Source organism: Rhagoletis pomonella, unplaced genomic scaffold (assembly GCF_013731165.1).
Source record: "Rhagoletis pomonella isolate Grant_MI unplaced genomic scaffold, Rhpom_1.0 Rhpom_scaffold_00003, whole genome shotgun sequence".
NCBI classification, from domain to species: domain Eukaryota; kingdom Metazoa; phylum Arthropoda; class Insecta; order Diptera; family Tephritidae; genus Rhagoletis; species Rhagoletis pomonella.
In genome coordinates this window covers 10,357,181-10,385,166 of record NW_023458557.1, presented here as the reverse complement: position 1 = coordinate 10,385,166, position 27,986 = coordinate 10,357,181, and the positions used below count along the sequence as shown (strand labels likewise).

Genomic DNA, 27,986 nt, shown 5'->3' with positions numbered 1-27,986 from the left:
CTACCTTGCCCTAAAGTTTGGCACGTTACTTCTGGGACACCCTGTATAAATCAAAACTAAATTTTATTAAAACTTCAGAAAACCAAAAACATAAAAGTAAATCAGAAGCGGGTGGTTTTTCGACATTTGCGTTTAAACTCTCTCATCTCAACTCTCTAATCAATAACCAAAAAAAAAAGCAAAGTTATCTTGCGACAATAGTTGTTTTCTATACTTTTGGGACCTAACTGACTAGGAAATAACAATTACAACCCAGGGACAAAAACCTTGTTACATAGTGTTATAGGCTAAAATAATGTTCGATATATAGAGTGAGTGAAATCCTCCTAAATGGTCGGACGGATTTTAACGAAGTTTTTTGTGTGTTTTTGAGTAACTCTCTGGATAGTGTAGATTCGCAAATTCACCCGCCAGTTGGCACTGGAGCTAAGTTATTACTAAAAATCTTATTGATGATCCACTTTGGCTAATAATCAAAATATGTATTGGTAACGGTAAAGGCAATACTATTGCAAAGAGCTGCCACGTGGCGCTGGAGTGATTACGATTAACCGCCAAGTTAGAAAAGGTGCCGTGAATGTCAGAATAAATGAACCTGTTGCACCATTGAGTATATCGAATTTTTAACCGACTTCCAAAAAAGGAGGAGGTTATCAGTTCGTCGGAATATTTTTTTTTTTTTTGTATGTATATTACCGCATAACTTTGGATCACGTCAACCGATTTCAATAATTCTTTTTGCATCAGAAAGGTAGTGTCTCAGAGGTGGTTCCGTACTAATTTAGTTTAGATCCGATCATTGGATCATGAAATATATATAGATATATATATTTTTTTAAGTCGTTTTTTTTTGCTAAAAATTACTTCTTATGTGTTACGATTGGCACAATGTATGTGATTTTTGTCAGTGTTGTTATGCCTTAAAGCTTCATTCGTAGAGTTGAGTTGTGCAGGGGTAAATCTCAAATCACCACCGATAAATCTACCGCCAAAATTAGCGCGCGCTTTTTACTGTAATAAATTCCAGGAAAAAAAAGTTTATTTTCACTTAAATTGCTTTACTGAAACTTACTTTTAAGGTATTTCGTCTGAAGTAAGTCTTTGAATATTTTATTTCTGTAGAACAATTATACGCATCCATTTTGAAATTGCCACTAACTATACGATAAAGTTTCTTGGACAGATTTACCATAGAACCGGATCATTGTTGGCGCCAAGGAATGAAGAGGAAATGTTCTTCAAATTTATTTCGTTCTGAGATTAACCATTCTATGAAATGTTAGAGAATTTCAAGAACTTCATCATGGACATAACGCTTTCGTTAGGTTATTTAAGGCAGAAAACGACCACCAAATCATAATCTTAGCCGATGAGCGTGCCAATGGAAATCGTAAACGTGAATTGTTGGGGAAAATGTTGGACCAAAAAGTTTCAATGGTGTCCCTCAAGGCAGTGTTCTACGACCCATATTGTACGTAATATACACTCGTGATTTGCCAAATGATGAAACAAAAAAAAATAAATAAATAAAAAATTAAAAACCCCATTTTTGGAGGTATGTTCAAATCGGTCCAGCTCACGTATATCTTAATATTTTTCCAAAATATTTTGGTGGAAATCTTAAAATATAATAAAATTTTTAATCCCGGCGGAAAAACCGCAATTTTTTTTGGCGATGCAGTTCAATGTACATACTAGGGATGTTGCGAATGTGAAATTTTAGACATCCGCGGATGCGAATGTCAAGTATTTTTTAAAAATAATTTAGGTAAGTAAATTAGGCGATTTCAATAAACAAAAAAATGGAAATGTTAGTAATTTTTAATAATCAGCCCTATTGTCGTTGTCGACGTCGATGCCATTTTCTCATCAAAACATAGCCCTCGTAAGTCCCAACTCCAGCTACGCTGAGAACAGTACTTTTAGGGGAAGGTGTTCCTCGCAAAAATGCTGTAGTCAGCGTAGCTGGATTCGTAGAGCTCACTCTTTGATGCGAAAATGCGAAAGGCAAAAATTAGTGTTTTGGTTTTGTTCCTTTCTGTGCGTTTGTGCGAAATGAACCCAAAACGGTGCCATATGTTTGTTGTAAAAAACTGCCGATTTTCGCTCTTACGCTCAAAGGCACGCAGTCTCGCATCAAAGAGTGAACTCTAAAATTGATTCTTATTTGACTTGTGAACTTGACTGTCAAATTTTTCACATTCCAATTTTTTTTATTTCGCTGAGTGCTAATTTTGACATTTATCACAAAACCAAAATGTAGCAAAACCGTTCAAAATTATTTAGTGGGTTTTTCTGTTAAGTAATAAACGAAAATATGGAACTTAATCATATTAAGCCGTTTTATGGCAAAAAATAATAATTACACTTATCTAAGAAAAAGTAGAAAAAACTAGCAATACATCCAGTTCTGTTAACAGATCTTTGACAAATAACATCCGATAGCTATGTAATTCTGACCCAATTAAAGATCAGATCCACAGTTTTTTTAATTACTTTGAGCATCGATTCTCTTTATAGCTACATGTTGAACAATTCTGCTGGAAATCTCTACTGAAGGATTTTACTGTTTGACTTTAAATCGCAAAAGACAATTTTGCCACAGAAGTTTTTAGCAAAGAATCCATTATATTGTTACGATTATCCTTGAAACCTCGAGGGATATCCCAAATATCCATCGGTTCGTATCTCTGGATTGTTAAATAAATGCTTACGATGGCCAAATTGTAGGACAATTAACTTTATTGTACAACAAACCATTTACAATACTCGCTAATACAGTAAAAAGACTTTACAATATTTGTTAAAGCAATAACAACGCTTTACTAAACTTGTTAACACAATTAAACTTATAGCTTGCTTATTCGCAACTCACTTCTCTGCTCACTTTACTTGTAGCTTGCTGACTTGTAACTAACTCACTTCGTTGTGGCGGCGCCCTTATATACCTGCGCTCGTACTTATGGCAACTCTAGAACGTTCTGAAGTTTATCGCTCAGTCTCTTTCTCTCGCTGTTCGCAGTGTTCATCCAACTTGACGTTTCTCTTTGTGGAACATTCTACGTCATTCCTCGGACATTCTGCTTATTTCTCGTTGTTCGCTTCGCGTTTCCGCAGTATTCGTCACACTGCCCTCCACCTAAGTCTGATCGTCCCGATCAGACACATTTGCTGTTCCAAACGCTGCAAGCCTTTCCAAGTGGACCACCTTCATCTTGTTTCTTCGTCTCCCAACGGTCTGGATTCGATACACTACGTCATTCAGCCGTTTGACGATCTAATACGGACCTTCCCAGTTGCATTGTAGTTTTGGGGACAAACCTTTCTTCCGTTGTGGATTGTACAGCAACACTAAGTCTCCCTCTTGGAAACCCTCGGAGCTCATTGCCTTATTATACCTGGCCTTCACCTTCTCACTCATAATTTGAGTTCGCTGTCTCACAAGAGCATGTATTTCTCTTAACTCCTCTTCCAGGATGTTGGACGTCTCTTTCCCAATTCTCCTTGAATCGCCAGTTACTCCAAACTTCAGGTCACTAGGCAAACGGAGCTCACTGCCGAAGATTACCCTTGCAGGAGTTTTACCGGTTGTTTCGTGCACTGCTGACCGGTGTCCCATCAGGAACAGGGGTGTGCGAACATCCCAATCTTTCTCAGTTTTGTCCACGATCTTCCGCAAATGCTCGTCCAGGGTTCGGTTGAACCGTTCCACCATGCCATCTGATTGCGGATGAAGAGCCCTTGTTCGAGTTTTCCGGATACCTAGTATCTGGCACATCTCTTGGAACACCGCCGATTCAAAATTTCTTCCCTGGTCAGAGTGCAGCTCTATAGGTACACCGTATCCTCCGGCCATTTGCTAAAGTAGTCCATAACCACAAGGACGTATTTGTTTCCCTGTGCGCTCATAGGAAATGGACCGGCTACATCCATAGCAATCCGCTCGAAAGGTGCACCTGAGTTATATTGCTTCATCTGGCCATGACTTCTGGATTTCGGCCCTTTAGCTGCAATACACTCCGCGCAGTTAGCAATCAACTCTGCGACCGATTGGCGACAACCAACCCAATAGAACCTCTGCTTAACCTTCTCCAGGGTCTTCGTGATTCCCAGGTGCCCTCCACTAGGACCATTGTGGAATTCCTTGAGTACATCCGGAATTCTTACCCTTGGAAATACTATCAGGTTGCGGGAGCACTGGCCATCTTCGCTTTCCCATACCCTATGCAAACAGCCAAATATTAATTTTAAGCTGTTCCATTGTGCCCAGTAAGCCTTTGCGATTGGGCTTTCCGCTGCCATTTGCTCCTTAGTTGGTCTTCTGTCCACCTCCAGTCCATGCATCAAAAGCTCCAGATCTGGATCTTCCTGCTGACACTTTCGTAGCTGTTCTTCCTTTCACTCTTCCGCTGGTGTTATTGTCGTTAGACGGACGTCTATAATGTCCTCTTTTCCCTCAGCTTTTGAGCAGTGTTTACACTCCAGGCTACATGGTCGGCGGGACATGGCATCAGCATTACCGTGGGCACTTCCCTTTCGGTGCTCAATAGCGAAGTCATAACTTTGCAGTCTCTCAATCCACCGAGCTAGCTGTCCTTCTGGATTCTTAAACTGTAGTAGCCACTTCAGCGCTGCATGGTCCGTTCGAACTCGGAAACGTTGCCCATAGAAGTACTTGTGGAAATGTTTGACGCACTCCACCAACGCTAGTAGTTCTCTCCGAGTTACGCAGTAGTTCCTTTATGGTTTTCCAATCGACCGGCTATAGTAGGCAACCACCTTCTCCTGCCCATCAATTACCTGCGACAGTACGCCTCCTATGGCATAACCACTAGCATCCGTATCCAAACTAAACGTTGCACCTGCAACGGGATACGCTAGCTTAGGTGCAGTACATAGTCATTCCTTCAGAGTCTGGAAAGCCTCCTCCTGCTCCTTGTTCCACTCGAAGGCTCTATTTTTCCTAGTGAGCTCGTGGAGGCTATTAGCAAAGCTGGCGAAATTCGGAACAAATCGGCGGTAGTAGATGCATAGCCCAAGAAAACGTCGTAGTTCGTGCAGGTTCCTAGGTCTTGGCCAATCCTTTACTGCTTCTATCTTTTCCTTCGCAGTACAGATGCCCTCCGTTGTCACCTTGTGCCCTAAGTAGTTCACCTCCTTCCTGAACAGTGAGCACTTTTTAGGACTTAGCTTCAGACCAGCGCCAGCTATCCTCTGGAAAACTTCTTCCAAATTGTTCAGGTGTTCCTCAAAGCTTTTACCCAATACGATAATGTCGTTTAGATATACCAGACATGTTTTCCAATGCAGTCCTTTGAGCACATGGTCCATAAGTCGTTCAAAAGTGGCATAATCCAAAGGGCATCACCGTGAATTGCCACAGACGGCCTCCAACGCTGAAAGCTGTCTTCTCCTTATCCTCGTCACTTACCTCCACTTGCCAATAACCGCTCTTATGGTCGAGTGTTGAGAACCACTTTGTTCCAGTCAACGAGTCCAGAGTGTCATCGATCCTGGGAAGAGGATGGCTGTCCTTTTTCGTTGTTGTTGTTGTAGCAGCATACAAATTCCCCAAAGACTTTTTGGGGAGTGTTGCTGGAGTGACAGTCCTTGGCCAGATATAAATCTGGGTCGTTTCGGTTACGTAGATCCGACTGTCGTGGGAACGTGTCCTTTTTCGTCACATCGTTTAGTTTCCGGTAGTCTACGCAGAACCGCATTTGACCATCCTTCTTCTTCACAAGTACTACCGGCGAACTCCATGGACTCGCTGATGGTTCAATCACACCACTCTCGCTCATTTATTTTATTATTTGGCTAACAGTTTCACGTTCGGCAAGTGGAACACTCCGAGGAGCTTGACGGATTGGCCTTGCATCGCCAGTATTAATGCGATGTTTCACAACGTTAGTCCTGCCTGGTGTGTCGCCATCCTTTTCGAATATGTTGAAGTATCTTCGGAGAAGTTCCTTAGCCTTGTGCTGGTATTTTTCTTCCAACCCTTCCGTCCATGCATTGATGTCTTCCGAAATGTCATTCGCACCAATGGAATCGCTTTCAGGTAATTTTTCGCAGTTGAAGATTGCCTCTACCTCTCGACATTGCCCCAGTACAGTTCCTCTTCGGAGTTTGACTGGTGATTTGAACTCATTGAGCACTCGAACTGGGATACGTCCATCCTTTTGCGTCTTAGCCAGGGTTTTACCAATAAGTACGTCCGGTGTAGAATTTGTGTTGCTTCAACAACCCACAATTTGTTTGTCCCACAATCTCCATCAATCTTTGCCCACACAACTGCTTCTGACTTCGGTGGAATCTGCTCGCTTTCCTCTAGGATCACTCGCTTGCTGCTGTACGGATCATCATTCCCAAACCGAAGGGGCACTTTCATGTTGTTATACGTCATAATCCTGTTTTTCATGTTGATCTTCATACCTTGATCAAGCAAGAAGTCTAATCCAATGATGACTTCATCAATAATCGCCGCGACTATGAACTTGTGTAACACCGTCACATTCCCTATTGCGACTTTGCATGTTACCTCTCCTACAACTTGGGTGTCCTCACCAGTTGCTGTCCTCAACTTTGCTCCAGGTAATGGCCTTACCTCTTTAGTGACCAAATCAGATCGAATGATGGAATGTGATGCGCCCGTATCCACAGTTAGTACTCGCTCATGTCCGTCCACATATCCACCATTCTGCCAATTCGCGAGACGGAGATTATGGGGCATTCTATTGCGGGAGCCAGCGCGCGCCCCTTGCTGCTGGCTCGTTTTAGTTTAACGACTGATTGGAGTTGGATTCATCTCCTTCAGCCCTGCGTTTGCGTCCTGCTGAATTGTTGAGCGCACTGGAACTTGCGCTGCAATCGCGGGCGAAGTGGCCTGGCTTTCCACATTTAAAACAATAGCCAGAGAAATGCTTTTTCTCGCCCAGCAGTTCGATAATCTCCTTCAGCATTTCATTTGTCTCGTCCGGTGTTTCCACTTTCACGCGATGTGCTTTGTAGGCTGGTCTACTTAGGAGCGCCGCCGTTTCACGCGTCTGAGCATACGAGACAGTTTCAGCAAATGTTGGCTGTGGATTCGCGTACGTCTCTCGCTTGGTATACACGTCCCGCATTCCGTTGATGAACCTCTGGATTTTTACTCTTTCGAGGTGCTCACCAGATGCATCCCCAATTGCCAAATGAGCCAACCTTTCAACCTCGGAGGCGAATTCCTGTAGAGTCTCGTTGGATTTCTGGCAGCGATTCTCCAGCTCCATCTGGTAAATTTGTCTCCTGTGCTCGCTACCATGACGTCTTTCCACTGCACCCATTAATGCATCGTAATTGTTCCTTTCACAGTCAGGAATTGTCTGCAAGATTTCCGCTGCAGGTCCTTTTAATGCCACGTACAGTGCAGCGGATTTATCCTCCATGCTCCAATAATTTGCTGCAGCCGTTTTTTCGAACTGTAGCTTAAAGACCTGGAAAGGAATCGTGCCGTCAAAGGATGGGGTTTTTACCTTGGGTGCGCTCGACGAAGTAGCTGGACGATTCAACTGTAAATCACGAAGACGACCTTCCAATTCTTCTACCTTTGCTTCGACTTTCTCCTGTCTCTCTTCAAGTTTGTCCTGTATTTGTGTAATTTTTTCATCCTGTGCTTCCAGCTGTGATGATATGCGTGCCTCCTGTGCCTGTACCTCAGTTTCTAACCGGGATGACACCTGCGATGACACCTGCGCTGATACCTCTGAAGATATACGTGTGTCCAAGGCTTGCATCTGTAAGGAAACGTCTGACGACAACTGCGACCTCTGTTCCTGCATCATCTGCGACATGGCAGCCAATAACGTGTTCATGTCCATACCTGTTGATGAACTAGGAGCCTTTTGCTGTTCCTCAACCCTTCCCGGCTGTCTGCTGCAAACCCTTCGACGAACAATCAGCCTCATCCTTCTGTTCGTCCTTCGTTGATGTCGTATTTGTCAACGTCGATACCTTCCTTTTCCATAGCCTCTCGCAGCCGCGTAGTAGAGTTAATACTTTCCTTCCGGAGGTTGCTAAATTTCGCTTCTCCAACTCCTGTTTGAGTTCCCCGATCTTTAGGTCTTGAATTTTTGCCATTTTCAAAAGTTTATCCTTCGGGATTTATTTAACAATCCCACTTCTGACACCAATTGTTACGATTATCCTTGAAACCTAGAGGGATTTCCCAAATATCCATCGGTTCGTATCTCTGGATTGTTAAATAAATGCTAACGATGACCAAATTGTAGGACAATTAACTTTATTGTACAACAAACCATTTACAATACTCGCTAATACAGTAAAAAGACTTTACAATACTTGTTAAAGCAATAACAACGCTTTACTAAACTTGTTAACACAATTAAACTTCTAGCTTGCTTATTCGCAACTCACTTCTCTGCTCACTTTACTTGTAGCTTGCTGACTTGTAACTAACTCACTTCGCTGTGGCGGCGCCCTTATATACCTGCGCTCGTACTTATGGCAACTCTAGAACGTTCTGAAGTTTATCGCTCATTCTATTTCTCTCGCTGTTCGCAGTGTTCATCCAACTTGACGTTTCTCTTTGTGGAACATTCTACGTCGTTCCTCGAACATTCTGCCTATTTCTCGTTGTTCGCTTCGCGTTGCCGCAGTATTCTTCACAATATATATATATTCATATGAAAAAATATTTCCCGACAAGGGAACACATTTGTTTTTTAATGAAAACTATTGTGCAGAAATTAACAATAATTTATAAATGGTAGAAGTGATAGCTATTTCAGGGTTCAGTTTATAAGGCGAACTTAACGCAGTGCGTAGGCAACTGGCTGAGTCAGCTGGGGTCGTCGGTTCGAATCCCGCTGAAGAAGTCTGATGGGGAAATGTGGTGATATGAAGGGGCCTCAATTTTAGTCCGATTTCAATAATCTTCAACGTTTTGCTTTTATGTAGCAAGCACAATAACAATACCGAGTTTAGTACAAATTGGTAGAACGGTTACCGAGATACATATTTGTGATCATAAGTGGGCGGTGCTACGCCCATTTTCCAAAGTTTTATCATAAAGGTAAAGAATCGTTGCAATCATCAATTTTGAACAAATTAGCTTTAGTATTTACTGATTTATCGAAGATTTCGTATTTCTCTAAATTACCGTTTTATGGGATGTGGACGTGGTTATTTTCCGATTTTAAAAATTTTCGGCCATTTGGTATGTTGTACCAAGGCCAACAATTGTGCCAAGTTTAGAAGAAATTGGTGCAGCGGTTACCAAGATATAATATTCTTATTTTTCGTCTAAAATATCAGTTATGAGTGAATAATTTTCAGTAGTTACAAAAATGTCCCAGTTTTCGTATTTCTGAAAATTACCGTTATATGGGAGGTAGGCGTGGTTATTGTCCGATTTTGCCTATTTTCAATACTATCGGTCCTGCGTCCAAGAGAAGTACACGTACCAAGGTTCGTTAAGATATCTCAATTTTTACTCGAGTTACCGTGTGCACAGACGGACAGACGGACGGACGTTCGGACGGACAGACAGTCACCGCTTAAACGATTTCTCTCTTCATTCAGATCATTCATGTATACATTTGTCTATATCTACCTCGATTCGTTTTTCCTGTTACAAACAACCGTTATGTGAACAAAGTTATAATACCCTTGTGCACAAGTGCGCTCGGGTATAATAATGGGCCGTATGAATAAAATCCAAGCCATTGCTTTTTCTCAAAATATCAGACTTTTTATGTTGTTATTGTTGGTTGTACTAGGCTATAATGATCAAATAGGCTCATGTGCAAGAAAAGACAAATGTACCGCAGGGTGATGGTATGAACGCTGCTTAAAAGTTTTAAAGTTTAAATGTTAAGTGTAGTTTAGTAGTTTATTTTTCAAATGTAAGTTTTTCAATGTTTTCACAAAAGTGTTTAAAGTCCGGTATGAGGTTAAAATTGCTAATTGTCCCTGATTAAATACAAAATTTGTTCCTTGTTTTTGTGTGTACAATTGTTTCGTGTACATATCAACAAATTATATTATAATAATAACCTCCTTATATTTGTTTCTTGTCGATATTTAATAAAGAAAACGCCCCAGAAGATGCCAAGGAGGTTGGCGAAACGTCGGGCAGCAAAGTGAAGAAAGTATTTTCTTGCACATGAGCCTATTTGATCATTATAGCCTAGTACAAACAACAATAACAACATAAAATTCAAATTGATCATGAACTCATCGTTATATTATCAGACTTTTTATTTAAATTTATTTGAATAAATCGAGTAAAACGTCTGAAATTTTAACAAAAAGCAATTATTTAGTTTTTATTCATACGGCCCAATATCTTACTAGATCTATCAAATCTCCCACAGCGGCATATAGAGGGGCAAGTAGATTATCAGATAAATAATTTGCCGACAAAGTTTGTCTTTTATAATTTCGATCTTACTTACCTCGCAAGACATGTACAGTAATACTGACTGATTTCGCATTCGAAGGGGCACAAGTATAGTTGCCTGCATGATGAAAATGCACTACTTCTAATGTCAAAATACTAGACGTTGGAGATACTAAATAAGGTGATTGCTGTGGTTTCAATGCAAATCGCAGTGGCTTTTCCGTATAATGGCCGTTGGCTTTACTTTCCATTTGCAAATCACTGTTAAATTTCTTTCCTATGCCAATGAAATATTTTTCAGAGAAAATGTGTAGATCATCGTCCACAGTAGTATCAGCTACAGTAGTAGATATAACAGAAAATCCTTCTTGTGAGTCATAGTTCACCATTTTATTGTTATGATACCTAAGTAAGAGGGATATATATACATTTGTGTTAAAAAATGCATTGACATTAAGGTAAAAATGAAAATGGTTTTTAAAAATCAGCCGTTTGCACCTTACTTCCCGTTTGCACCGTTAAACACTTGATTTCATTTTAACTTTTTAATTACGTATGGACTAGGGCTGTGCGATTAATTGATTATTCAATATTTTAATTAATCATAACGTAAATAACTCAATCATTCGATTAATTGGAAATTACTCAAAAGTTCAGCTACAAAAATGTTTGAGTAATTTGCTTTATGATTAATCAACATTATGATTAAAATGAGTAATCAGTATTTCAAAGTACTCTTAACATATAAAGCAATTGAAGTTCCTTGATACTTTGAAACAGAGCTGTTAAATTTTCATTACGATTAGTAATCATTATTTTTTCGCATTTTTAATTTAATTTTAATAATTATTTTAATTTTCTTATATAACCCAGCCATTATAATTAATTATTAATTGTAATTATCAAAAATAATAATGACTAATTGCCATTTTTTTTGTATTATTTGATTAGTTTTAATTAATTGATTGTTTTTAATCATTTGATTATATCCAATTATGTGATTATTTTTCCAAATAGATGAAGCTGTGTTCGGCAAGCAAATTTTTATAAGTTAGTATTAACTCATTAAACGCGAAAGCAAAAGAGGAAATTTAGGGGAACCAAACTTTGGAGGATACTAAAAGTGAGGATATGTATAATAAAAAGTTTCGACCTCTATAAAGGGGTGTCTGTACGAGCTGAAACATATATGTAACACTCTTGAGTCTTTGTTATGTAATAAAAATTAGCTTAAAAACACTATTAGTCTGTGAAATTCGTTGATGCAAGAACACCAAAAATATCTGTTTAAAACTTTTTAAAAAGTTTACCTCATACTGTTTTCAGGTAAAAAAATGAAATCAAATGAGAACCCCCTAATTTGATGGTGATTTGAAAGGTGAAGGCAACTTTTTTTTATCCAACGAAATAATTTTTCCTCGATTTTCTATCTCAAAGGCTTTAAAATGCTGTTAAATCTATTTCGCTAGATGTTTTTGTTTTCGAGATATAAAATTTTGTCAATATCTACACTGTGCGGTGTTTAACATGAACTTTTAATTTGCTAATTTCTTATATATAGTTCACACCAGTGATGGGCACACCTAAATACTTTTGTACTTAAAGTACCACTTTGGGTACTAAATACACAAATACTTAGTATTTGGAGATGACTAAATATTCAAGTAAAATGAATTTACTTTCGAGAGTAATTTCGGGATTTTTGGCACTTTCGGAACTCATTCCAGAATTTTGGGAATAATTTCAGATTTTAGGGAGTTTTTCGGGATTTTTGGGACTTTCAGAACCATTTTTGGATATTTGTAACTTGCGGGACCATTTCGAGATTTTTGGGACTAATTTAGGCACTTTGAGACTTTCGGGACTATTTCAGGATTTTTGCGACTATTTCGTAATTCTCGGAAATGATTTCGGGATTTTTGGGACTAATTTTGGGACTTTTGGGGCTTTCGGGAGTATATCGATTTTTTTGGGATTTCTTTTGGATTTTTTAGACTTTCGGGACCATTTCGAGGTTTTCAGGAGTATTTCGGGTTTTTGAACTAATTTCGGATCTTTGGGACCTTCGGGACTATTTCTCCATTTTTGGAATTTTGGGACTTTGAGAACTATTTAGGGATTTTTGGGACTTATTTCGGATTTTTGTAACTGTCGGAACTATTGCGGTATTCTTGGAACTAATTTCGGGACTGTTGGGACTTTCAAGGCTATTTAGGGATTTTGGGACTCTTGGGACTATTTCGGGATTATCGGGAGTAATTTAGGTATTTTTGGGACTTTCGAGACTATTTCAAGATTTTTGGGACTTATTTTGGATTTTTGAAACTTTCGGGTCTATTTCGGGATTTTCGGGAGTAATTTCCGGACTTTTGGGAATTTTGGACTTTTTGGAACTTTTGGGACTATTTCGGGATTCTCGGAACTGATTTCGGGACTTTCGGGATTATTTTAGAGTTTTTGGGAATAATTTCGGATTTTTGGGACTGCCTGGATTTAGATATTTTCAAAACTACTTTGGAGCTTTTGGGACTTCCGGGATCCCTGGGGCTAGTTTCGGGAATTTTGGGACTTTATGAAATAGTTTCGAAAGTCTTAAAGTTCCTAAATTAGTCCCAAATGGCCCCGAAAGTCTCAAAAATCAAAAAATAGTCCCGAAAGTCCCAAAAATCCGAAATTAGTCCCAAAAATCCCCAAACGGCCTCAAATGTCCCAAAACACTAAAAATAGACCCAAAAACTCTGAGGTAGTCTCAAAAATTCCGAAACTAGTCCCAAGAACCCCGAAATTCCCAAAATTAGTTCCGAGACTCAAAATAGTCCCGAAAGTCCTGAAATTCGTCATTATAAGCGCGAAATAGTTTCGAAAGCCGCAAAAATTCCGAAATACTCCCGAAAGTCCCAAAAAAGACCCGAAAGTTCTAAAAATCTAAAATAAGTCCAAAAAATCTGGAAATAGCTCGAAAGTCCCAAAAATACCTAAATTACTCCCTAAAGAATCCCGAAACAGTCCCGAAAGTTCCAAAAATCCGAAATAAGTCCAAAATTCCTAAATTATTCCCAAAAATGGCGGAATAGCCCCAACAATTCGAAATTATCCCAAAAATCCCGTAATACTCCTGAAACCCCCGAAATGGTCCCGAAAGTCTCAAAATTCCAAAAGTCCCAAAAAAATCGATATACTCCCTAAAGCTCCAAAAGTCCCGAAATTAGTCCCAAAATAGCAAAATCAGTTCAGCGAATTACGAAATAGTCCCGAAAATACCAAACATCCTGAAATAGTTCCGTAAGTCCCAAAGTTCCTAAATTAGTCCCAAAAATTCCGAAAAAGACCCGAAAGTTCCAAAAATCCTAAATTATTCCCAAAAATCTGGAAATAGTGCCGAAAGTCCCAAAAATACCTAAATTACTCCAGATAATCCCGAACTAGTCCCGAGAGTCCCAAAAATCCGAAATTAGTCCCAAAAAACCCTAAATAGCCCTGAAGGTCCCAACAGTCCCGAAATTATTCTCAAGAATCCCGAAAACCCCGTAAATCCGAAATAAGCCCCAAAAATCTGGAAATAGTCCCCATACAAGCTTTGAATTTATTTACTTATTATGCGGAGTACCGTTGGCCTAAGTTAGAGCATTTTTATTTCTTGCACAAGCGCAGTGCGACTTGCCTGCGCTACTTGCTTATAGCAACAAACCTTTAATAAAAAATTACTACCGTATTATATAGCATACAATATTGTATACATACATACATATATTGCGATATTGAAAGTGTTTGTAATGAGAAAGTTCACGCTACAGAAAAAGGTAATTGTGGTGTTTTATCTAAGTTGTATACCGGTAGCGCCCAATAAATCTCGATCAATTATTCTTTCGGTAGGAAAAAATTAAAATGTTTCACATTGATTTGATCCCTTTTGTGAGTTAGAAAAGGGGAACAGATTTGTATGAGATTTCTTTTCGTATAAATATGCTCTAATTATCGAGAAGTACGCCTTCCAAATATATCCTATCAGAAGTATATAAAATGTGGATATCTTTAAAACAGGAGCAGCTAGGATTTCAATTTAAGCGGATTCTTAACCTTAAGATATCAACAAATACAACCCTGCTTTCAGATTTTGTCGACATTTTTATGCAACCTATCTTCGCTTCCTGCCCACCGTGCCCAAAGGCCGATATAAGTCCCAAAAATCGAAGAATAGTCCCGGAGTCCCAAAAATTTCGAAATTACTCCCGAGAATTGCAAAATACTGCCGAAAGTCCCAAAAATCCCGATATTAGTTCCGAGAATCCCGAAAGCCCAAAAATCCCGAAACAGTTCCGAAAGTCCTAAAAACTTGAAATTAGTCCAGAAATTGTCCAGGAGTCCCAAAATGCCCGAGAATCTCAAAATTCTCGCGAAAATCCCGCTATTAATTCCGAGAATCCAGAAAGTCCCAAAAATCCCGAAACTAGTTCCAAAAATCCCTAAATATTGTGAAAGTCGTCTCGAAAAACCCGATATTAGTTCCGAGAATCCCGAAAATCTCAAACCCTAAATCCCTAAAGAATTACGAAATAGCTTCGAAAATCCCAAAATAGTCCCGAAAACCCCGAAATAGTCTTGAAAATCCTGATTTAGTCTGAAGAATCTCTCAAATCCCGAAACATTTCTCAAATTGAGGTGTGGTGAGTTTAGGTGAGGTGTGGTGAGAACGGGTGTGATGAGTTCAACTATGGTGAGTAAAGATTTGGTGGATTTTGGTGTAGCAGTAGAACGTGCGGTGAGTTTGTATGTGGTGAGTTGATTTGAGGAGAGGTGAAGTGAGTTGTGGTAAAGTAAGTTGAGGTGAGTGTAAGGTGAGGTGTTAATTCTCTAGAGTTCTCCTAAATTATACAGTATTTAGTTTGAAAGTAAAGTAAAGTACCGAGGTATTTAGTCTATGGGTCTAAGTACCTTGGTACTTTAGTGAAAGTATTTTGCATCCCCAAGGTACATGAGGACTTTGGTACAGAGTATTTAGCGTCTACTAAATACTTTCGTCTTTTGTACTTTGGCATATAGCAGCTCCTAAATACTCAAGTATTTCTTACTTTAATATCTAATAGCTCCTAAATACCTAAATATTTTTTACATGGGTATTTACCAGCTCCTAAATACCTAAGTATTGTTTACTTGGGTATTTAGCAGCGCCTAAATACCTAAGTAAATAGTACTTGGGTATTTAGCAGCTCCTAAATACCTAAGTAAATAGTACTTTGGTATTTACAACAACACAAAATACCTAAATACTTTTGTACTTAGTATTTAATACTTAGTAAATACAATTTTGCCCATCACTGGTTCACACTACAGCATTAACCACAGAAATTACATTCCCGAGCATTATACAAATTATTATTCACAAGTTGAAACAAAAAATAATAATAATCAAATATTATATTAATCGTATAATTAAAAAAATCAAAAACAATTCAAAATAATCATAAAACAATATCAATGATTCAATTAAATAAAATCAAAAATAATTGAATATAATCAAATAATTATATTAATCATGTAATAATAAATTTCATAAATAATTGAAAATAAGCAAAAATAACAAAATATTTAGTTATGTAATCAAAATTAATTAATTAAATTTTTTTGAAAGTAGTTAATGATTAATCATTAAAAAGGTGCAAATAATCGTATTTAATCATTAAATGGTTACCCAAGAAAAACATGCTTTAATTCAAAATCATTATGATTCGCAGGGCGTGGGTACCCGCGTTAGTTGTGGGCGGCGGAGCGGCGACTGTCTGGGTGTTGCTACTATGCTCCTGGCCTTGTGGGGGTGTGAACGGGTGCGCTTATTGCGGCTCGACTTTGGTGGCAGGCCCTGACGGCGGCGATGGGGGCGGTCGAGATGGTGGAGTTGTGTGGGTGGCTCTATAGCACCGTTAAGGGCACTGCGAGGATGACTCGGTCGCCCTGACGTGATCACTGCGGCGATGAACGTAGGTGGGGACTGCTCCACTCACGTTTTACACAAAACTGATTAATGTCAGCACCGCATTTTCTAACGAAACCGATACTAGCTCCCGAGCGATAAAACAAACGCACTTGGTTCGTGGATAAGAATATATTTCAATTTATTTTAAATAGAGTTCAAAGAAATTGTTTAACTTTACAAAAAAGGACTATGCGACTGCTCGGATGTCGATGTGAGAAATTTTGTGTGTAAAATATGTGTTTTTGACAGCTGGCGATCGTTCAAGTGAGCGAGTAGCGCACGCGATGCCAACCACCCGGTTGGCTGATAGGTGTGTTCACGTTGCGAGGTAATTATTAGGAGACGAGTAAAGTTCCATTTCATAGATATAATTCAGTCTACCTAACTCAATAATTACAAAAGGTTAAAGTGCGGTGCGTGCGCTAGTCACTCACTTGAATATCCTGCCCCGCCTAGGCGCGCTAGATGGCAGTGCCATATTCAACTGCTCTAGCGCTCTAATGGCCTCATCTATAAACCGATTTGCCATCCTTTCTCAATATGCAGCGGTATGGAGCCCTGTTGAAGAACGTTTGACGGTGCGTGGTTGCGGAATGGTGGTTGCAGTCGGGTTGTAGAGATGGGTAGCGGCCTGGGTGGGTGCGTTGCGACGATCGCGAGCATTTGAGCGGGATGCAGGCGTCAGAGGTGTTTGAGGTGGAGGCGCGGCGATACGGCGATGTGGCTGCGGTGGCGGCGGGCCCGATGAAGCATCGTCTAGTGCGGCAGCGCACAGATCCTGCACGTGACCTGGGATGTGCATTCGCTGGTAGCGTGCGACAGTGCTAGACAGTTGGTGCAGTAGTTATGGGCCCGCGCTAACAAGTACCGCTGCGCTGGATACATCCTTTTAAAGAGCGCGCATGTTCGTAGCGCGTGGTGCCATGCGAAAACTCGGCACTTCTGATAGTCGAGGCTTGGGCGCTCCCGGCGGTTGCCAGCGGCCACAAACATCTGCGAGCGAAGTGATGTTCTTAGTGCTGGTGTGGGTGCTGAATCCATTCACGTCTGTAAATAGTTGTATATATATCATTTTAGTGGGACGTATATCGAGTATCGTGGGTAATAAGATAGAGAAGTATATAATTGTTATTTTGAGGAAAAGGCGAGTATGGTGATTGGAGGAGAGACACACTTACGGAGAAAGTAGTTTGTGGTATAAGTAACGAATAACGATAGTGGTGTAGGGTTAATCGGTCGCACTGGGACTAAGTTGAAGTTCGGCCGGTGAGGTTTCACTATCGGCCGTGTGAGAATGCCGGTTTTGTTGCCTACCTCGACAACACGAATGTGGCCGTCGGTGCCGGGCCGTGTCCTTCCGATGCGTCCGAGGCACCTCTCAGTGGGCGGGAGCATATCGTCGTTGACGAGGACGCACTCACCGACTTTCGGCTCAATATGGGTGTCTTTCCATCGGTACCGTTTGTAAAGGTCTTTAAGATAGTCCTCTTTCCATCGTCGGCTAAACTGATGGTGTAGAACTTTGACCTTTCCCCACCGATTGAATAGAGATAAGTTTTCATGGTTCGATTCAGGAAGAGACAACTGGGGGGCTCCCTTAAGGAAATGTCCGGGGGTGTGTGCGGTAAAATCTGAGGGGTCCTGAGACAGGGGAGGGATCGCTCGTGAGTTTAACACGGTTTCTATTCTGATTAATAGGGTAGTAAACTCTTCGAGAGTGAATTTATGAGATCCGGCACTCTTCTTGAGATGCATTTTAAAGCTTTTGACTGCGGATTCCCATAAACCGTCCATATGAGGGGCGCTGGGGGGAATAAATTTCCCCCCTATTCCTTGAGCGGTATATTTTTTGACAATTTCCCGGTACTTTTATTTCGAGAAGGTGACGAACTCCTTCTCAGTGGCTCTTTTGGCACCGACAAAGGTTTTTCCGTTGTCACACATAGTGGCAGGATATCCCCACCGTCCAACAAAGCGAGCGAATGCGGTCAGAAAGGCCCCTGAAGTTAAATTCGAGCACAACTCAAGGTGAACCACTTTTGTCGTGAAGCATACAAAAACGGCCACGTAGCCTTTCACGAGGGTGGGCGATCTTAGCATGAAGGCCTTCACCTGGAAGGGGCCAGCAAAATCAACACCCGTTATGGTGAAGGGCGGAACGAAGGTGCGTTGTGAGGGCGACAAGGCTGCCATTATTTGCGAGCGCATTTGCTGCTTGTGGACAGTGCAGGGTTTGCATTGAAAAATTCACTTTTTTATGAGTGGCTTGAGCCGAGAGATATAAAGCTCCTGTCTGATCGCCTGCTGCATAAGGCGCATTTCGGCGTGCAAGAGTAGTTCATGCAGGAAGCGCAAAAAGAGTGCCGCATATCGGGATTTCTCGGGAATAATGATGGAGTGACGTTCATTGTAGCATAGCGTTGAGTGTGCCAGTCGACCGTTTATACGTAGAAGTCCATCTTTGTTCAGAAATAGGTGTAACGCGATGAGCTGGAGTTTAGTGTTTCGGAAGTCGTCGTGCGCAAAAGGTAAAGAGTGAGCTAAAATGTGGCTTGTTCGGGTCTTCAGAGTTCGTATGAGTGGCAAAACGTGAGTCAAAACCCGGAGTGCGCGTGGGAAGGAGGAGAAACGATACAGAATGTCGGGTTCTTCTTCGGTGGTATGTAAAGATTCAATTCGGCGTACTTCGGGTGGACTGATGGTTGTGCATCGTGAAGCTTTCGGCCAAGATTACGGGGGGAAGGGTCATTCCGGACCCTTCCACCACAGTGAGGAGGCTGCCAAGTCGAGAGGTTTACATCCTCTTGTGCCCATGTCGGCGGGATTATCGTGAGTTCGTACATGCTGCCAAGTGGCATTTCCGAACAGGTCGATTGTTTGCACGGTTCGAGTCGGTTCTAAGGTTTTCCAGGTATGGGGTGGCTTTTATAACCATGAGAGCACAATTTCGGAGCCAGACACACAAAATCAAAGCTTGCGGGTGGAGATTGAGCTGGGATTGGACGACAGACACTAATTTGGCTAGGAGAAGGGCTCCACATAGTTCGAGACGTAGTAAGCTGGTGCGTTTTAGGGGCGCCACTTTGCCTTTAGAGACTAGGAGGTGGAGAGCTATGTTTTCTCATCGTATCGCTCTAACGTAAATATTGGCGCAATATGACTTCTCCGACGCGTCGCAAAAACCATGCAGCTCGATAGGTTGGCTTGGAGAGTAGTTGACCCAACTAGGAATTTGGATTGCTGTTATAGCTTTTATGTTGTTTGCGAACTGCGTCCACTTGACGAGACGTATGGGTATTACCTGTTCATCCCAGTCGGTTCCATCAAGCCATAGCCCCTGCACGAGAATTTTGGCTTGAATCGTTATCGGCGCTAGCCATCCTGCGGAGTCATAAAGTTTGGCGACAGAGGAGAGGAGTTGTCGCTTCGTGCTCGATGTGGTTACTGGGATGGATTCAACGGTATATGAAAACGCATCTTTTATGGCATTCCATTGGATCCCCAGCGTTTTCGTCGTACTTGGCTTTTCGAATTTGAGAAACTGTGAATCGAGCACGTCGGCGATGGGAACGGTTTTGAGAATGTCAGGATGGTTGGCCGTGATTTTCTTGAGGGGGAAGCCTGCCAACAGAAGAGCTTGTCTGACTTGAAAAAGGGATTCAGAGGCTGAGAGAATAGAGTGCCCACCCGAAAGTATGTCGTCTACATATGTTTCGCTCATTAGTATTGGGGACGCCAGCATGAGTGTGTCTTTTATATCTTTAGAGTTCGTGCAGGGTGCGTATTGCGAGATAAGTTGAGACCGAGCGTAACGGTTTTTAGTTTGAAATCTTGCATTGGACCTTTTGGGGAGGAGCGAAATATGATTCTCTGGTAATCTTGGTCCTCATCATGTAATAGTATTTGGCGGTACATTTTTTCTACATCGCCATTAAAGACAAATTGGTACGTGCGCCATTTGATGTTTAATAGCATCACAACGGGTTGGAGGGTTGGCCCGGTGTAGAGGACATCGTTTAACGAGTTACCGGAAGTTGATTTTTTCGGTGCATTAACCTTTGTCGTTCTTTTTTCAGGTTTTACAACCGCGTGGTAAGGTAAATATAATGACAAGTATTTGTTTCCTGAGGATTTCTCATAGGAAGTTGTTTCTTTCATATGACCTAGTGTTATATTTTCCTCGAGGACTTGGTCGTACTAGGATTTTAGCTCGCCTTTTTTGAGAAGGTTTTTCTCCATGCTGAGAAATGGCTGGAGAGCTGGGATGCGAGATTAACCCAAGGCGAGTTGGTCTGGGAAACTGTGCTTAAATGGGAGTCGCACTTCGTAACGACCGTCAGATGTACGTGATGTGGTGGATATATAAAAATTTTCACATACTCAGTCCTCAGAATTGAGAGATTTGGGAGTGGGGATTTCTTCAAGTTCCCAAAATTTTCGAAGTTGGGAATTGAGATTCTCATTTGAGACTTCTTCTACTTGCTTCGAAAACGAGCTTATTTGAGTTGGGACTTGACCATTAAGGATCCACCAAAATATGGTGTTCTGTGCTAATAGGTTTTTGGAGAGTTTTTCAACCCCTTCTAGAACGATTTATGGGATCAGGTCGCTGCCTATGACTAAGTCAATGGGATGGGGAGTGGCAATTTGCGTCTGCTAGGGTGAGATGAAACCATTTTTCCCGTTGTTCTTGAGTTGGTTGGAACTTGGGTAGCAATTTTGTTAGCTGTGGGAGGACGATTGCTTTTGCTTTGATCCGTGTGGTCAAATCGTTTGAGACTAGAACCAGAGAGCATAGTTTTTTCGAGGTTTGGACTACCCTTCCGTCCATTCCTGAGATTTCGAAATTGGAGGTTCGACATGGTAGTCTCAATTTGAGTTGCGCTGTGGAGGAGATGAAGCTCCGTTCTGACCCCTGATCAATGAGGGTTCTTAGTTTGAGGAGTTCACCTCTGTGTTCAACGGAGACGATTGCCGTCGGGAGTAGTATTTTTTTTGCATTTTCAGAGTAGAAACATTGTACCTGGGACTTATTGGAACACGAGGGTTGCTCGTCTCGTTCTTCCGGAGTCTGAGGAGTTTGGAGGCTCACATTGGTGGAGGTGGTAGTTTCCACTTGAGATGAGGCCCTATGCACTCGGGGTGTTGATGAATTTTTTGAGAGTGCGTCATCATGGAGTGATGAGTTGTGCCGTTCTTGGCAATGAGCACAATTGTGAGGGCTTCTGCAATCTTTAATTAAATGCGATTGAGATAAGTAGTTTAAGTACATGTGATTATCTGTCGCAAATTTTTTCCGATCCTGAATTGACAGTATTTTGAAGCGAGAGCAGCTATAAATGGGATGCTGGGAGGTTTTGCATAATGGACATAAATACATTGTGCGCTGCTCCGTCATATGAGATTGGATCTTTGAATGGGATTTATTGTGAGTGTCATGGGAATTATTGCTCTTAAATGCGTACGGGTTTTGTGTGGGGTAGCTTGTATGCGGGGGGATCGATTTAACCTTGGCTGGGCGCCATTGATTTACTCTTTCTACCACCTCATAGCGAGTAGTCAGAAACTGCTTCATCTGGGACCAGTTGGGGAGGCCTTTTCTGGAGATGAGAGATTGTTCCCACAGAGTTACTGTGTTCTCCGGAAGTATGGAGGTGACCAGATAGATGAGGATGGGGTTCAAACTCTCTGTCGAAACTTGCTGGGTAGCGAGGATTTGCAGGCAATTATTTACAGAAGATTGTAATCTCTGTATATCCTCGCTATTTTCAACTTGAGTTGGTTTCAAATTCATTAGGGGTTTTATTTGGTTATCTACCAAGACTCTGCGATTTTCATATCGCGCTCTTTGGGCTTCCCATGCCAATTCGAAGTTGTCATCACTTAACGGGAATTGTTTGACTATTTGGCCGGCTTTGCCTTGCATTTTATCTTACTTACAGGAGGTGGTACAATTTCTGAGCTTTTGTGAGTTTCGGGGGGTTCATGTAGACCGCGGTGAACATGTCACGGAAGGACGGCCATTGTTCATAACCCCCGTAAAATACCTCAGTGTCGCAAGGAGGGACTTTTAAGCTGAAGCCTGTTTCATCTTTGTGTTGTGATGTACCGGCATGGGGAATGGGATCACTCGGTTGTTTGAGTAACAGAAGTTGGTCACCTATCTGGGCTTTTGTGTCTTCATACATTATAAGACAAGACCCGTATTTATTGTACGTGGCTGACTTGAAATCTTCTGGGAGATCCTGATTCTCGGTTTCTAAGACCGTATCGTAAGAGATTTGGACCCGATTCCAAAAGTTATCGCCGTTATTGTCTTTAATTTTTAGACTTGCCTTGGATTGGGGTGGACTTCAAACGAGTACAGTAGTCCATGAAATGATCTGTTCCTGATATAAATTTAATAGAAGCGAACGATTGCTTGGATTTCTTCGTGGTTGACTTTCCACTTGTATGCGTTGAGCGTTGGGACCCCGTGGAAGTACCTTGGGTTTTTTCATCGTCACTCATCTTTGGGCTTTTTGATTTATCTATTTGAGGGGCACCAAGCATTTGTTAAATCAAGAGAAAAAGGAAGTGAGTTGATCAGTTATGATAAATAAAACGACCGCAATATAGTGTTCGCAACACGAGAAGTAATAGAACAATTTGTCGCTTCGAAATATGTGTTCGTACCACTGTGCCCGCTTGAGCAAAAAAAATCAATCACCGTACCGCACTTTTGTTATATGTGCATATATGTAATGTATATATGTATATATAAGTATATATTAATATTTTATGAGGGGTTTGAGATAAGCTGATATTTGTGGAGTTTATTAACTTTTAACTATTTAATATTGAGGTGAACGTTTGTGTGTGTGCATATATGTATGCGCGCTCATATATCAAAATTTATGTGTGGAAAAAAATGAGAGAGCAAGTAAACACTCGCAGTTATTTTCACTTTGTTCGAAAATATAGGGCGTGGGTACCTGCGTTAGTTGTGGGCGGTGGAGCGGCGAATCTCTGGGGGTTGCTGCTATGCTCCTGGCCTTGTGGGGGTGCGAGCGGGTGCGCTTACTGCGGCTCGACTTTGGTGGCAGACCCTGACGGCGGCGATGGGGGGGCGGTCGTGATGGTGGAGTTTTGTGGGTAGGCTCTATAGCACCGTTGAGGGCACTGCGAGGATGACTCGGTAGCCACTGCGACCATGAACCTAGGTGGGGACTGCTTCACTCACGTTTTACACAAAACTTGGTGTACTATTTTGAATAATATTAGCACCGAATTTAATAACGAAACCGATACTAGCTCCCGAGCGATAAAACAAATGCACTTGGTTCGCGGATAAGAATATACTTCAATTTATTTTAAACAGAGTTCAAAGAGATTGTTTAACTTTACAAAAAAGGACTATGCGACCGCTCGGATGTCGATGTGAAAAATTTTGAGTGTAAAATATGTGTTTTTGACAGCTGGCGATCGTTCAAGTGAGCGAGTAGCGCACGCGTTGCCAACCTCCCGGTTGGCTAATAGGTGTGTTCAAGTTGCGAGGTAATTATTAGGAGACGAGTAAAGTTCCATTTCATAGATATAATTAAGTCTACCTAATTCAATAAATACAAATGGTTAAAGTGGGGTGCGTGCCCTAGTCACTCACTTGAACAATGATCATTAATCATTATTTAACAGGTCTGCTTTGAAAACAGCGTTTCTGTTTTCAAAAAGTAAAATGAAATATTTTTTTCATACACAGAATCTAAAAAAGAAAATAAGCATTTTCCAAAGCAAACTCTTTTAACGAGCAAAATTAATTTTTTTGAGTAACCGTATTTCAAGTAACTCGTTTAATCATCGTTTTGAGTAACCAAAATCTTTACCGAATAACTGATTAACCAACTTGCTCGAGTAATCGAATAATCGCACAGCCATAGTAAGTACTAATAGAGCAAGAGCCCGCGACGGCTAGACCTTCGTTATTTTATAAAGGCTGAAAGCTTCTCTATGAACGTACCTACCAAAGGTAATAACGTACACAGACTATGAAATTTGGATAGTGGTGGCTTTGGCAGGTATCAGGTTGTAAAGGTGTATAAAATAGCACCTCAAATTCGTTATAGTATAAAGGTCAGTTTTTATATATTTTAATCGTAATGCTCTTAGAATCTACGTCGTTCATTGCCAGACAATTACCAGGGTTCCTACCCTGTGCCAGACACCCTTAAACTATGATAAATTGTACTTATACTTTCGTTATGGTATTAAAGCTGATTTCTATATATGTCGCTAGGGGAGCTATCAAAAGATGTTTCCTCACTTGCCAGACAGTTTCGATGGTTCTTTCATCTTGTCAGACACATTAAAGGGCTTAGGTGCGAGCATGAAAAAACTGATAAAAATTATATTTTGTTAGTTACTTATCAGAGTTGGCGGTCTTTAAAAGCTGAATTCCATTTTCTTACAATATTTTTTAACGTCAATGGCTATTAGCTATACAACAAATTTTTTGCAAAATTTGATAAGAAAATAAAAGTAAAATTAGACTAATAATAATAATAGATTGGCGCTAACAAATATCGACGGTCCTCCTATTACGACACAACTCAAAATTTCATATACATACATCAGTAGAGCCAATTAACCCTTTCGCTATTTTGATGCCAAATTGCGCCATGCTTTTTTGAATACTCACAGATTTAACTGAGCTTATATGAAATTATATTTTCATATACAACGCTGTAATGCGAAGTTTTATAAACTATATTTTAATACGGTGTTTTTATTTGTATCCTTAGTAGATGAAAAATTTAAATTTTAAAACTTTACTAAAATATCGATTTTCTTCTGCTTAGAAAGGTCTACATTAAAATACTATATTTTACCAAATAACCCAATAAATTAAAAACAAATAAATATGCTATAGTCTCCAAAATAGTGTCAAATATTGCTAGAACTTGTAATTTAATTTAAAAAAGTAGTAACAAACGCGTGGTATATTTTTAAAATGTGTATGATGCCATATGACATCAATAATATTTGAAGGAACTAAAATCCGCACCAGCAAATAACGATATGTTTGTACTATGAAATTGCAACTGGTAAATTTTTGAAATTAATTATAAAATCTATGCATGTTCCAACTTATTTTATTAAATTTTTGTGGTGTTATTGAATTTGATTTGAATAAAATAAAATACCATTTTAAAAAATCTTTGCATATTTTTTACACCAGTTAGTACAAATGATGCCATATGGATGCATTTTGGAAAGAAATTAAATTGAATGTTATTATATTATGTATTAAGGATCATTTAATAAAAAAAATGGCTTTTTAAAGCCCGAATTTGAAAAGATGTACCGAAAGGGTTAAAGATGTTTCGTAATTTAGCAATAATATGTATGTAACGTAATCATTCCGGACTATTTGCAGTCATTTTGTGGGGAAAATTAGTAAGTTTTCAAACTAGTTATGACCTGCCCTAAAGATTTAGGAAGTGTTGGACTGCAAAAATACGAAATAAGTGATTAAATGAAAAAAAAGGTGTGAGTACTAGGTACTCATGTGGTACTTGATGTGTAAACATATGCGTACGGCAAAGCATAAAAGTGCGCTTAAAGTGTGTTTGCATTGTTCAACTTTGCGCTCAACGCCTGCGTTGAACTCACCACAGGGTTGCACGAAAAAAAAGTTGAATACCTAAAAATATCACAATATTCGCCATTCATATTTGCATTCAACTTTTAGTTGAATGGCCTTTCAACTAATCGCTTTCAACAAAGTTGGTCGCCAGCCAACATTTAGCCATTCAACTTTTTTTTCGAGCAACCCTGCGTTGAGTTGAATGCAAATGTTGAAAGCAACGTTGAACAATGCAAACACTGTTTTACATATAAATATAATCTCAATAAAAGCTCGTTAGCTGTCAAATTGGTTGCGCTTGTTATTCCAACAACTCGAGGAAAAGTTAAGCTTCTTCTCTGTGCCACCGTGGTCACTTTATTCCGCTACATATATTATGCTATTTAAATATATTTTAACTTAATATTTTATTAAAAATACATTTACAAACCTCTCTTCCTTGCTAGCGTCAATTTTTTTTTACTTTACATTTGACTTCTTCGCAAGTATGATCGATAAAACAAGGTAGGACACCAAAAAGTTATCGGTTTAATCTGGGATGATTTTATAATTATAATTTTTGTATGTCTAACCTCCTTTTCTAATTACAGATTAGGGAGTTAAGCTCGAAAATGAGGATAATCTTTTTATATGTAAAGCTATTCTTAGGCGATTCAATTACATACATACACATGTAGATTCGGTTAGAAAGTAAACATTAATTTATAGTGAACTTGAGCCATTTGCTCTTGGAAGTGAATTTCAGGACCTGCCTCAATAACTGTACTTGTTCAAATATTTTGTGCAAGAATTGTGTAATAACGAAAAATCTGGTACAAACTGAAAAAACACCACACGCTTTTACAGCGTGGCAGAGTTGTTCTTCATTTTAGTTTGTTGGCCTTTTTTGGGAAAGGATATCTGCAAATATGAGTAAATGTTTTTTACAAGTTATGTAGATATTTTAGAATAAAAATATTTAAGCGTCAAATTACATACTCTCTTACTAAGGGGCATTATGCTCCCGAAGACTAAATTTGGTGACAATGAATCTGTGTGGTTTGAAAAAGGCGAACCTACTGTTAAATGCAAAAGTTGTGATGAAGTCGAAATCCGGAAAAATCTCGCGATCCCGGGGTAAGAATTTTTACATCCCGAAATCTCGGGACTGCTAAAATGCCTCGGGATTAAAGCATCCCATCCCGGACGATTTTGTGAATCCCGGGATTTCAGGATCTTAAATTGGTAATCCCGGGATCTCGGGATATTTCGGAATATTATTACTAGAGCAGATATTTACATGCATTGGCATATTTCGTACGTATATGGATATAATGCGCGTAAATGCATATAATATGTTTGAACCACCTTGTTTTGAAATTTAAAATCTTCTCCTAGGCAAATTTATATAAGGTGGTAGCGGTAGTCCAAAATTCGCCTTGAAATCAGCAGCTCCGGTAGCACCACCTTATATGAATTCGCCTTTATCTTTTAAGTTTTCTATTTCAATGCCAACTCTTCAACCTACGTATGTATACCGATCGCGCTGTTGCGCGAGAACCAGTTGAATAAAAATGCCTAAGCAAAAAACGACGACAAAGAATTTTCGTTAAAGGTGGTGCGAGAGCACAAAGATGTCTTTCGTACAGACAATTCAGTTTTATTTTGTATTTTGCAATTGCCAAGTTAACGCGGATAAACTCTTTAAGGTCAAGCAACATTTGGCTACACAGAAGCACCTATCTGCTGAAAAAAACCGCAAGAAATGCGCTTCTTAAAAATTACTGAATTTAAGGACAATAGTGTAAAAGACATGGCAGCGACGGACTTGACAAAGGCACTTTTAGAGACTTATGTACCCCTTAAAAAGATATCTTATCCAAGCCTTACGGATTTTTTTCTAAAACACCTAAATTATACACTTCCAAGTGAAAGCGTTTAACGCCAAAATTGCGTGCCTCTACTGTATAAGCAATGTATAGATGAAATGAGAAAAATAGCCACAGATTCTTATA

The 27,986-nt window shown here is 40.1% G+C and overlaps 1 protein-coding gene across 1 annotated transcript in view; it reads right to left on the bottom strand.

The window, feature by feature from the left end:
• LOC118735026 overlaps window positions 1-27,986 on the bottom strand; it is a 158,203-nt gene that overhangs the window by 78,019 nt on the left and 52,198 nt on the right. The window contains exon 2 of the mRNA XM_036464620.1: window positions 10,455-10,804. Within this exon, the coding sequence (XP_036320513.1) occupies window positions 10,455-10,804 (350 nt within the window). The remainder of the gene's footprint in view (window positions 1-10,454; window positions 10,805-27,986) is intronic.